The 13,272-nt window shown below is 42.6% G+C and overlaps 1 protein-coding gene across 1 annotated transcript in view; it reads right to left on the bottom strand.

The window, feature by feature from the left end:
* MMP28 (matrix metallopeptidase 28) overlaps nt 1-13,272 on the bottom strand; it is a 115,068-nt gene that overhangs the window by 56,895 nt on the left and 44,901 nt on the right. The window contains exon 3 of the mRNA XM_073615219.1: nt 9,172-9,338. Within this exon, the coding sequence (XP_073471320.1) occupies nt 9,172-9,338 (167 nt within the window). The remainder of the gene's footprint in view (nt 1-9,171; nt 9,339-13,272) is intronic.

The following is a 13,272-nucleotide window of genomic DNA, read 5'->3' as shown; positions in this document are numbered from 1 at the left end:
TGCTCCTGTCACCCGTCACAAATCAGTGACCATCAGCGGTGCACCTGTCACCCGTCACAAATCAGTGACCATCAGCGGTGCACCTGTCACCCGTCAGCCATCACCCGTCACCCATCAGTGACCGCCAGCCATCACCCGTCACCCATCAGTGACCGCCACCCGTCACCCATCAGTGACCGCCAGCCATCACCCGTCACCCATCAGTGAACGCCAGCCATCACCCGTTACCCATCACCTGTCACCCATTAGTGACCGTCAGCCATCACCGATCACCTGTAACCTTTTAGTGACCGTCACCCATCACCAGTAACTGTCCGTGGCCTGTCACCCATCAGTGACCATCGCCTGTCACACCGTCATCACCGATCAGTGAACGTCAGCTGCCACCTATCGCACAGCCCATCAGTGACCGTCACCTGCCACCTGTCACACCGCGTCATGTCCAAAAGAGTATTCAGCAGTGAGGAGGCGTTCCAGATCCTCTCCATGACCGATGAGAGCAACGGGGAGTTATCAGATTCCAATTTGGATTCTGATTCAAGTTCGGCATTTGAACCAAATAGTGAATCGACAAATGATTCGGAGGAAGAATGGGTCCCTCCCAAAAGGGCATGGCACTCTGGAAACCAGGATTATATTCCCAGGCCCAGTACCAGCGCTGCCACCACCAATAGGCCCCAGGAACAAATTCCCAGGCCCAGTACCAGCGCTGCCGCCAGCGTTAGGCCCCGGGAACAAATGCCCAGTACCAGCGCTGCCACCACCAATAGGCCCCAGGAACAAATTCCCAGGCCCAGTACCAGCGCTGCCGCCAGCGTTAGGCCCCGGAAACAATTGCCCAGTACCAGCGCTGCCGCCGGCGATAGGCCCCAGGAACAAATGCCCAGACCCAGTTCCAGTCCTGCCACATCACGCCTGAGTACCAGCACAGGAAATTCCAATCCAACTACTGGAGTGTCTCACCCCCCAAGAGCCAGGGCCTCTACATACATGCCAGATGGTCTTGCCAACCCAATATGGCTGCCTTCCAACTCGGCATCGCCAATTATTCCCCCGTTCACAGCACTGCCAGGTGTGCAGACCAACACCCAAAATTTCTCAGAGATTGATTTCTTTCATATGTTTTTGCCCGACACTATGCTGCAATTTATTGTGGACCAGACAAATTTGTATGCCCAGCAATATATTGCCAACAACCCCCAATCATCCTATGCCCGTCCTTTTGAGTGGAGAGATCTGAATTTGGAGGAGTTCAAAATGATTATGGGCCTCACCCTAAACATGGGGATTACAAAAAAAATGAAGGACATGCCTATTGGTCCACCCACCCCATCCACAATATGCCCATTTATTCTGCCCTAATGTCCAGGTCCCGATACAAGATGATAATGCGCTTTCTTCACTTCAGCAACAACACCCAGTGCCCTCCCCACAATCATCCAAATTACGACAAGTTATACAAGATTCGCCCACTGATAAACCAACAATTTGCAGAACTCTATGTCCCCGATCAGAAAATTTGCGTCGATAAGTCCCTGGTACCCTTTTCAGGCCGGCTAGGAATAAAGCAGTATATTCCTAGCAAAAGGGCCAGATACGGAGTAAAGTTATACAAGCTATGTGAGAGAGCCACGGGATATTTGTATGCATTCCGTATATATGAAGGAAAAGATTCCCAGCTCCAGCCCCCGAGTGCCCGGCCTACATGGGCACAACTGGAAAGATTGCATGGGACCTGGCATACCCACTTCTAAACAAAGGATATCACATTTACGTTGACAACTTTTACACCAGCCTGCCCCTTTTCAAACACTTATACATCGCAAAAACCCTGGCCTGTGGAACCTCCAGAAAAAATAGAAAGGGCTTCCCACAATCTTTAGTGAACAAAAAGCTGCGAAGGGGGGAAAGAGCATCATTGAGGTGCAACGAAGTGCTGGCCTTGAGGTGGAAGGATAAGAGGGACGTGCACATGATGTCCACCATCCATGAAGACACTGCAATTGTGGTACAAAGAAGACAAGGTCCCATTGAAAAGCCAACATGTGTCCAAGATTATAATCTCTACATTGGGGGGGGGGTAGATTTTAACGATCAAATGATTCAGCCCTATTTGTCAATAAGGAGGTCCCGATTCTGGTATAAGAAGGTAGCAATTTATCTCATCCATTTGGCCATTTACAATTCCTACGTAGTCTACATCAAATCCATTGAAAGCCCCGCCCCCTTCCTAAAATTCACAGAAGAAGTTGTCACGTCCCTCATCTATCACCAAAGACCCCCCCAAGAAGACCTTCGCTCTGAGGCTGTTTGGCGACTCCATGAGCGCCACTTCCTCTTCAGCATTCCACCATCTGAAGCAGGCCGAAGACGGCAAAAAAAATGTCGCGTGTGCACCAAAAGAGGATTTAGAAGAGATACCAGCTACCATTGTCCCCAGTGTCCCTCCCAACCTGGCCTTTGCATTGGTGAATGCTTCCAAATTTATCACACATCCATAAAATATTAGCCCATATTTTTAACCATTTCCCCATTTTCATCATCTGTGCTGACCATTTTCCATTCTTTCCCAAATAACCATGCCACTGCCTTCCATGTGAACTGACCCTGGCCTGTTTTTTGACTATGCCTCTGCCTACCGTTTGGACTGCTTTCATGTGAACTGACCCTGGCCTGTTTTGTGACTATGCCTCTGCCTACCGTTTGGACTGCCTCCACGTGAACTGACACTGGCCTGTTTTATCAACTACTCTACTGCCTACCGCTTGGACTGCTTACATGTGAACCAACCCTGGCCTGTTTTATGGACTATGCTTTTGCCTACCGCTTGGACTGATCTGTTGCCCTGCTACTGTAGTACACAGGGGTCTCACATATGTGAGGGGCTCCAGAATTGTTTTTCCGGTTGGAGAAAACAATTATTTTTGTTTTCTCCGGGTTTCGGAATTAGGGTCTGGAGTCCGGAGGCTTCATAGAGATTTGGGTGGGTCGAAGCCTCTACCCCTGTGCCCCTGTGCACAGGTCTTACCTGATTGTGGCCCTCAGCCTGCTGCTGACTTACTGCCACCATGCCCATGCCTGTCGCGGTACAATAATGAGTGTCTGCAGTTAACAGTGTACCAGGACCAATATTATGGCTGTGCTGGCTGTCTCTGCCTGGCCATTTTTTATGGACTGTGCTGTGCCGACTATAGACAATATTCCTGCCTGCTGCCTGGATAGTTAATATTGCTGTCGCTAAGCACCTCCCTGCCTGCTGCCTGGACCAGTGCTCTCCTCTGTGGATACTACTAAAAGCACAGGTAATGCTTTTTTTTTTACCCTTTCTGCAATAGAATTTATTTTGGATTGTAATTCTTGGTATGTGCATGCTATGTGTTAGAAATATGAAGGGTTTTCAAAAATGATAGGTTGCCAGGAAATTATATATGTCATTTATGCTCCTAGAACGCCTGATGGTGCTACTTTGATGTTGGGCCTCTGTATGTGGCCAGGCTGTGTAAAAGTCTCACACATGTGGTATCGCCATACTCAGGAGGAGTAGCAGAATGTATTTTGGGGTGTCATCTTTGCTACGTACATGCTATGTGTTCAAAATATCTGATAAATAGACAACTTTGTGTAAAAAAAAAATGCGTTTTTATTTTTTTCCACATTTTCCAAAAACTTTTGGCAAAAAATGAACCGTTCAAAAGACTCATTATGCCTCATAGATTATACGTTGGGGTGTTTGCTTTCCAAAATGGGGTCATTTTGGGGGCAATTCCATTGTCCTGGTGCTCCAGGGCCTTCAAAAATGCAATAGGTGATTGAGAAATGAGATGTGTCATTTAGGCTCGTAGAACGCATGAAGATGCTACTTCAATGTTCGGCCTTTGTATGTGGCCAGGCTGTGTAAAAGTCTCACACATGTGGTATCGCCATACTCAGGAAGAGTAGCAGAATGTATTTTGGGGTGTAATTTGTTGTATGCATATGCTCTGAGAGAGAAATAACCTGTTAATATGACAATTTTGTAAAAAAAAAAATAAATAAATAAATAAATCTTCATTTTGCAAAGAATTGTGGGAAAAAATTACAACTTAAAAAAATTCACCATGCTACTTTACTTAATACCTTGGAATGTCTACTTTCTAAAAAGGGGTCATTTAGGGGGTATTTGTACTTTTCTGACTTGTTAGAGCCCATTCACACAGGGGCAACACGACTTCCAGCGTGACTTTCGGAGGCAACTTGGACACGACTTGAGTATGAATCACAGCACGACTTGGAGCAACTTACAACACATCTTGAAGTCGCCTCCAGGACAGGGAACTTTACAAGTGGCCAATCAGAGCTTATCAGCTGTGTGTGTGAAGGAGGGGGCTGGCTGTTTAGTGGAGTAAATTACTTTCTGTTTCCTTTCTGCTTCCTGTAAAGTTGCCTCAGTATGAACAGTGATCAGACTTGGAGGCAACTTCCATTGAAATCTATGGGTACAAGTTGCCTTCAAGTCGGATTGAAGTAGTACAGGAACCTTTTCTGAAGTCGGAGCGACTGCAGTAGTGTGCATTAAGACAGATCCATTCATTTACATTGATTTTTTCATGTAGCGCGACTTGAGGCGACTAGGGGCGACTTGGGGCGACTTGAAGTCGGATCCAAAGTTGCCCCTGTGTGAATGGGCTCTTAGTGTACCAAGAAATGAGATAGACCATCAGTACATCTGTGTGATCAGATGTGATCAATTTTCAGTGATTGGCACCATAGTTTGTAGACTCTATAACTTTCACAAAGATCAAATAATTTACACTAATTTGGGTTATTTTTACCAAAGATATGTAGCAGTATAAATTTTGACCAAAATTTATGAAGAAAAATTACTAATTTGCAAAATTTTATGACAGAAACAAAGAAAAAGGCATTTTTTTCACAAAATTTACAGTCTTTTTTATTTATAGCACAAAAAATAAAAAACTCACTAGTGATTAAATGCCACCAAAAGAAAGCTCTATTTGTGTGAAAAAAAGGATGCAAATTACATATGGGTACAGTGTTGCACGACTGAGTAATTGTCATTCAAAGTGTGAGAGCGCTGAAAGCTGAAAATTGGTCTGGGCAGGAAGGGGGTGTAAGTGCACTGTATTGAGGTGGTTAAAGGAAACTGAAGGAGTACCGATTCTCCCCTTGTCTGCTTAAGTTTGTAATAGATTGTATATGCTCTCTTTATATTTTTTTAGCGTTATGTGGCAGTCTATGGAAATTGCTGCTACATCAGTATATAGCAAGGGAAAAAAACAAAAAAACAAAAAAACACAGGCATAGGGACCACCATATTGCGAGAGCTCTGACAAAATCGTGGCTGCTGTTGGGAAGTATCATCACCTGGGCAAGTGGCTGCATTCTGGGTGCACTACCCAGCCTTGTCCGGCAGCTGTCAGCCTCTCATTGAGTTTGACTGGCTGCTGGCAGTGGGTCTGGGTGGCACACATGTGCCCTCCTCCCATGGTTAAACGCCGGAGCCCCATTCATTGGGGCCAAATGCCCAGTGTGAATGGGACCTTCCGTTTGGTTAAATCATTTACACCGGGAAATGTGGGTGGGTCAATTTCTCTAACCAAAGCCCCAGATATCAGAAAAACCCCAACAAGAATTCCAGTACTTTATTTAAAAAGAAAGATTATAAAATACGCTTTTGTAGGACAAAACACTAACTTTTCAGTTTTCCTAAAATCTAAATTGGTATTAGATGTTCAGAGTATGAGTCAAGCAGGTATCAAAGAAAGAAAAAACACTTTCCATGAACTCAATTTATGCTCTAATAGGTGTATGCTTAGATCCACTCTTTTTGCTCTACTCTAGCATGAAGCACACATACAATATACTTTATTTTGCTGGCAAACATAACGTAAAACGATGCTGTCACTCTGCCCATCCAGTTTTAATTGTTCGTTGTTTTTTGTAGCCTCAAGTAGCAGGATTGTTCATACCTAATGTGCAGCAACATGTTGTAACCATCTGAATATTGGGCTACATCTGGAGGATAGATAGAAACAACTATTTAAAGCTACCCATTAATTAATGATTGCTTTGACATTTGATCCTTGGGTCACCAAGAGTCACCCTATAACAACAGCTCACTCGGTTTAAAGCTGTGAACTGCCCATGGGACAGTTTTAAACCAATCTGTTTCCTGGTATGGACTGTAGGTGACCTATAGAATTTTCTTGCCTTTAAATTGCCCTTCTTAACTTCCAGCTGCCCAGATTACAAATGTTAATATACCAGTTAAGGTTCTATTACTTTTCTGCATCATATTGTGAAAGATAATAACATTTTATTAAATCAAAGTGCTAGAGCATTTTAAGATTATAAGAATTGGCATGTCATGAATACTGGTTTACCAGTTAGTAAACTATTGACTCAGTAAAACTGGAATTATAATTCAGCACCTTTGGAGTGTTGCCTGGTAGATTATGTCTGCAGTTGGCACATTTCTATTAAGGATAGCTAAGTAAAGCACTTACGCTAGTTCATACCTCAATGCTCATCATAAAGCTTGTAACAGAAAATCACTGTATATTTGTGTTACACTGCGTTGCTATTCATTGTCAATTGCACCCCAACTCACATCTACAGTACAGTGCAATGCATCTGTACTATAATGCAGTGCAATACACAGGTGCCAATTCTCTGTGCATTACTGCGCACTGAGAGAAAGTTAGAACTAGAACAGACGGAATCTGGAGCAGCTGTTCATGGCAAATCAGCTTCTATTTTTGAACCCTCGATTACTATGGAGGGGTTTGAAATCTTGCGAGTTCAACTGAACTCACACGATTTCAAATCCACATTTCAGTGCGAGTTCGGGGGGTGATTTGAAAGACATCTGTGCGGGTTCATGCACGGATATCTATTGAAGTCACCCCCGAACTCACCAAAAGTAGCGCAGAAACAACTTTTGGGAATCTGTGCCGCGCCGCAAAGGCAATGACGCACAAATTCAGATGGTGTTGTTGCCGGCAGTAGGCTGCCATGTGACATGTCAAATCGCATGTCAAAGTGGCCTGATATGAATGGGAGTTATTTTCAAACTGAAGATGGTAGCCGATTGGTTATCCTACACAGTAGCTCCATGTTCTGTCTGCTCCAGTTTTAATAAATTTCCCCCACTGCAGTTTAAAAAAAAAAAAAAAAAATTGTGTAGGCCTTGATTAAAAATGAATGGGCTGCCTAAGGAAACCCGTTTCAATGCAAAGAAACTTGGTTTGAATGTCCAATTACTTGATAAAAGAAAAAACAACACTTAATACATGAGCATCTCATCAGATATCATAGCGCACCTCTGTTCTTTACAATGTGATGTGCTTTGCACATTTGTTGCATTTGTTGTGTTCTATGAGCATCACAGCCTAGATGCATCTTAAAACGTACATGCAGATGCACCAGACATTAGATGGGTCCGTAAAGATGAATACATAATGAAACACGGCGGTGATACCCACTCAATAACCAGAGGAAACAGGAATATACTGTACATTGCTGCTAAATGCAAATAAAAAAAAAAAATATATATATATATATATATATATATATATATATATATATATATATATATATATATTTGGCTGAAGAGGGTGTGAGATATCATTGCAAAGGAAATAGCATGCTGTTCCCTACTGTGAAAGATCCCTATGCATAAGAGTATGCCCTGATCCACCAAATTCCCTAACGACACGGTTGGAATGCAACCTATGACCCAGAAGCTTCCTATAAGTATTCTCATATACCTAAGTATATATATATATATATATATATATATATATATATATATATATATATTTATTCAAAAACATCCTGGCATACTAAACAAGGAGAACAATTTTGTGGGCAAGTAGTGCTCATCTACAGAGTGCTCATTTGACATGACATTGATCAAAAAATATGCAGAGAGCTCAAAGTAACTAGCTATTGTAGAAAAATAAAAAATTGCGCATACAGTATATTTAGCCCTAGGTCTGTTAAAAAAGGCAATGTTCCATTAATTAAAACATAATATTTTCAAAAAAGTGATTCATTTTGTAATTTTTACAATGAAACATTTTTTCAATTCACAGAATTTCATGTAAAAAAGTCCATTGGAACCTGTAATTATATCTCGTATTTAACATTTTAATGAGAAAAAATAAAATAAATGCAGTTTAAAACTCATTTAACTTTGCAACTTTCCCAATAGTAAAATTAACAGAAATAAACTTTGGGGCTTGGAAGTCAATCCAATGAGAGATACTGCATGTCTGACATGAGTTACTATCATTTTAGACCAATTCTTATTTCATATGAACATTTATAGGATATCTCAGAGGAAACTTTGTGTAGGCTCTTATGTTCTGGAGAAGACTGGTGAATTAATTAGCGCTATGTTTTTCAGCATACTGGAATGTGATGTAAACTTGGCTGGAAAGGTCAGAATGTCACCATGTCTGAATTTGGGATTTTCTGCTTCTCATTTTTCATTACACAAATGGTGAAATGGAAAAAAGGGAAGAATTGTTGAAACAGGCAAAAAGGTCACTGAAAATAGGAATGCTGATTTTTTTTTAATCTAGTCCATGAAGGTCATTTTAATCAGACATGCTTCAGGGACAATGGCCACATAGAACGCCAGTAGGGTAGTGTCTCAATTGTGGTTCTTGGAATTGAAGTCTGGAGTTGCATATTTTTAAACCATTGTAAAAGACATATTGTTAAATGTTTTTACAAGACAGAACATGGAGGCTGAAAGCATAATTTGTCAGAGAACTCTTTCATGGCCAGTAGCTATATTGTCTATATTCCCTGTACACACAGCTGAATATCAGGCGGTATTGACCGGTTCCATAGAAACCGGCCTACATTCAGCCCATGTGCACGGCAGCCAGTCGGACAGAAGTCGGCTGAACAAAAAATGAAGTTTTATTACTCACATAGGTACATTATCTATATCAGTGATCGGTAACTTGTGATCTGCCTGACTTTTTCTGCTCATCAGCCATCCTTATTGGTGGCATATTTTATGTGTGGCCCAAGACAATTCCTCTTCTTTCAATTCGGCCCAGGAAAGTCAAATGGTTGAACACTCCTGATGTACACTAATATTCTGTATTCTTGTCCCATATTGTGTTTATTATATATAGGTATATAATAACTCACTTTTTGTTGCATAGCGTTTTCTGCGATGGTTTACATAATGTGGTGTATTAAACAGCCATTTTGTTTCATTGTCATCTTTCATTCCACATCGTGGTACGTGCATCTGATGTACTGTAGCTTCATCCAAGTGTCCAGTGACTGGAAGGTGAGATGATTGCTGGAAGTTTCTGTAACATATCAATGCAATTAACTGTTAAAATGAACAAGTAACTACGTAGTCTATATACACACACACACACACGCAGTATCTCACAAAAAAGTACACCCCCCACATTTTTGTAAATATTTTATTATATCTTTTCATGTGACAACACTTTGCTACAATGTAAAGTAGTGAGTGTACAGCTTGTGTAACAATGTAAATTTGCTGTCCCCTCAAAATACCGCAACACAGCCATTAATGTCTAAACCATTGGCAACAAAAGCGAGTACACCCCTAGAAGAATAAGTCCAAATTGGGCCCAATTAGCAATTTTCCCTCCCCGGTGTCATGTGACTTGTTAGTGTTACAAGGTCTCAGGTGTGAATGGTGTGAATGGGGAACAGGTGTGTTAAATTTGGTGTTAACACTCTCACTCTCTCATACTGGTCACTGGAAGTTCAACATGGCACCTCATGGCAAAGAACTCTCTGGGGATCTGAAAAAAAGAATTGTTGCTCCACATAAAGATGGCCTAGGCTATAAGAAGATTGCCAAGACCCTGAAACTGAGCTGCAGCATGGTGGCCAAGACCATACAGCAGTTTAACAGGACAGGTTCCACTTAAAACAGGCCTTGCCATTGTCGACCAAAGAAGTTGAGTGCACGTGCTCAGCATCATATCCAGAGGTTGTATTTGGGAAATAGACATATTGCTGCAGCGGTTGAAGGGGTGGGGGTGGGGGGGTCAGCCTGTCAGTGCTCAGACAATACGCATCAAATCAGTCTGCATGGCTGTCATCCCAGAAGGAAGCCTCTTCTAAAGATGATGCACAAGAAAGCCTGCAAACAGTTTGCTGAAGACAAGCAGACTAAGGACATGGATTACTGGAACCATGTTCTGTGGTCTGATGAGACCAAGATAAACTTACTTGGTTCAGGTGGTGTCAAGGATGTGTGGCTGCAACCAGGTGAGGAGTACAAAGACAAGTGTGTCTTGGCTACAGTCAAGCCTGGTGGTGGGAGTGTCATGGTCTGGGACTGCATGAGTGCTGCTGGCACTGGGGGGCTACAGTTCATTGAGGGAACCATGAATGCCAACATGTACGGTGACATAATAAAGTAGAGCATGATCTTCTTCCTTCGGAGACTGGGCCACAGGGCAGTATTCCAACATGATAACAACCCCAAACGCACCTCCAAGATGAGCACTGCCTTGCTAAAGAAGCAGAGGGTAAAGATGATGGACTAGCCAAGCATGTCTCCAGACCCAAACCCTATTTAGCATCTGTGGGGCATCCTCAAATGGAAGGTGGAGGAGCGCAAGTTCTCTAACATCCATCAGCTCCGTGATGTCGTCATGGAGGAGTGGAAGAGGACTCCAGTGGCCACCTGTGAAGCTCTGGTGAACTCCATGCCCAAGAGGGTTAAGGCAGTGCTGGACAATAATGGTGGTCACACAAAATATTGACACTTTGGGCCCAATTTGGACATTTTCACTTAGGGGTGTACTCACTTTTGTTGCCAGTGGTTTAGGCAGTAATGGCTGTGTGTTGAGTTATTTTGAGGGGACAGGAAATTTACACTGTTATACAAACTGTACACTCACTATGTACTCACTGTGTAATACTATAATTCTTTTTTTTTCAGTGCTACTCACTGTGTAATACTATAATTCTTTTTTTTTCAGTGCTGGGTTTACACATTAAAAAAGATACCTTCTTTTAAAAAAATGAATAATATATTAAATTATGTAGTACAATGTGCATATCTTGTATCATGATTAGGAATCTCAATGCCACACTCACAATCAGAAACTACTATACATTTTGAGCTCCTACTAATTTTGGTAGGTTAAGTTAACCAAGATCATTAGAGACAGTAAAAAAGTTTTACATACACCATATGGTCTACAATTTGCGGAAACTTGGCCATCACACCTATATGAGCATAACACCCTCCGCTCTTCTGTTTTGGCTTTCCACAAGATACTAAAATGATTCTGAAAATGTGTGCTGGTTGACCCAAAAGAACTTTTGTAAGGCCCAGTATCAATTTTGAATGAGAAAGCATGGCTCACAATTGCCATTTCAAATCATCCCAAAGTTGTTCAAGGATCTGTGCAGACCACTCAAGCTCCTCCATACACACTCATCAAATCATCATCAGGTCTTAAAGCACTTGAACAGAAAAGGGTCACCTTCAAGCTGCTGTCACAAGCTGGAAACACAAAATTGTCTACAATGTATTTGTATTCTTTACTATTAACAGCACCATTCAAGAGAAACACTCCATTTGGTGGAGTGTCTACAAACGTCAACAGTCTACAATCTTTTGGCCGCATGACTTTTCATCTTAGAATGCATTAGAAGAGTGTATGTAGTCAAAAGCATGCTAAAACTATAATATTGTAATGTTCGGGGGTTGTTTACCTCAGGGTAGTGCTCACCAGAGAGTAGAGTCCACGCCAGTTGTGCTGTTTAAAGGGCCGTTTAAAGGGCTTGTTGGCCCACTTTTATTAAAGAAAAAATATCCTCCATTACCCACGCAGGGGTTTCCACCACCAAAATGTAAAGCAAAGTAAGAGTCACCTGGCTCTCATTAGCAGCACCACTGCTCAGGCTTTGTGCCTAGGTCCTCCTGACCATATAATAGCGTCCCTGGATTCACGTACAACCACTGTACCTTTGTTAACACTTTCTTTCCCAGCTTCCCTGCTGCTCCAGCCTCTGTCTGCCCTATCACAGACGGCACCATGCAGACATGCATGCTTGTGGCTCCTCCCTTGCACCTATATGGACTCCGCAGGAGGATGGAGCCCAGAACCCTGTTCCTGACTCTACAAGAAGACACACACACACACACACTGGCACTGGGGATTTCTTCCCACCCAGGTCACTATGAAACTTCCGGGCTCCAGGTCCCAAACGGGATTTTACCAATCGAGGAAATTTAAAAAACAGTTTCCTCCAATATAAACAATCATCCTGGAGCCCCTCAACCTATCTAGTTGAAAATCCTGGGGGACATACACCGGCACAGCTTACTGCACGGTTACACCATCTATGCAATTATAACAGTTTTGGGTTTAAAGTGGTTGTAAACCCTTACAGACCACTTTAACCTACAGGTAAGCCTAGATTAAGGCTTACCTGTAGGTGCAAGAAATATCTCCTTAACCTACATGGTTAAGGAGATATTTTCCTAAAAACGGCACCGATGTCTACGGCGCATGCGCACTGAGCGTGCCGTTAGTGAAGGCGATCATGCCATCACTGACGGCTCCCGCGCATATGCTCCGGCCAGTCACAGCACCGGAGCGGCGATACCCGGAAGGAAGATGGACGCTTCGTGGAAGAGGGGACAGTGGTGACATTGCAGGCTCCTGTGTCAGGTAAGTGACACATAATGGACTACCTTTGCAGGGAAACAAAGAAGAAGTAAACCCATCAGGGTTTACTTCCTCTTTAACTGTTAACAGTCTAGCCAACACACTTCATCTGCAACCTCTACTGAGACCAAAATTCAGGTTCCCCTACTCCCTCTAATCAAATCTTAAATCAGGTTGCTGCACCAACAGCATGTATGCCCAGGGTACCCTTTAGTTTTTTTCTATGCCATTTCTCATTGTGGAAGGATTTCTGTCTCACTGTGTTATTTTTGTCTATCGGTGCAGTGGAATAAAATTTCCTGAAGACATTCTAATTTGGGGCCTAACAGGCAGCAACTGTGTCACAATAGTTTTTGTGACAGCGGGAAACATAAAATTTCCCCATCTGGTTAAAGCTGTCACATGGACATCATTTCTCTTCAGTTTATTTTCACTATGTACATGTAGGAGACAGATGGAGGGGCATAATGGCCTGTGGATACCCATGGCTTTTTCTCCTATAAGAAACAGCATCTTGCCACCAATAGGCTGAAATAGCTGGGCAGTACCATATCAAGCCAATAAAATTAGG

Source organism: Aquarana catesbeiana, linkage group LG02, assembly GCF_042186555.1.
Source record: "Aquarana catesbeiana isolate 2022-GZ linkage group LG02, ASM4218655v1, whole genome shotgun sequence".
In the NCBI taxonomy this organism is placed as follows: domain Eukaryota; kingdom Metazoa; phylum Chordata; class Amphibia; order Anura; family Ranidae; genus Aquarana; species Aquarana catesbeiana.
This window is presented reverse-complemented; position numbering and strand designations above follow the sequence as displayed.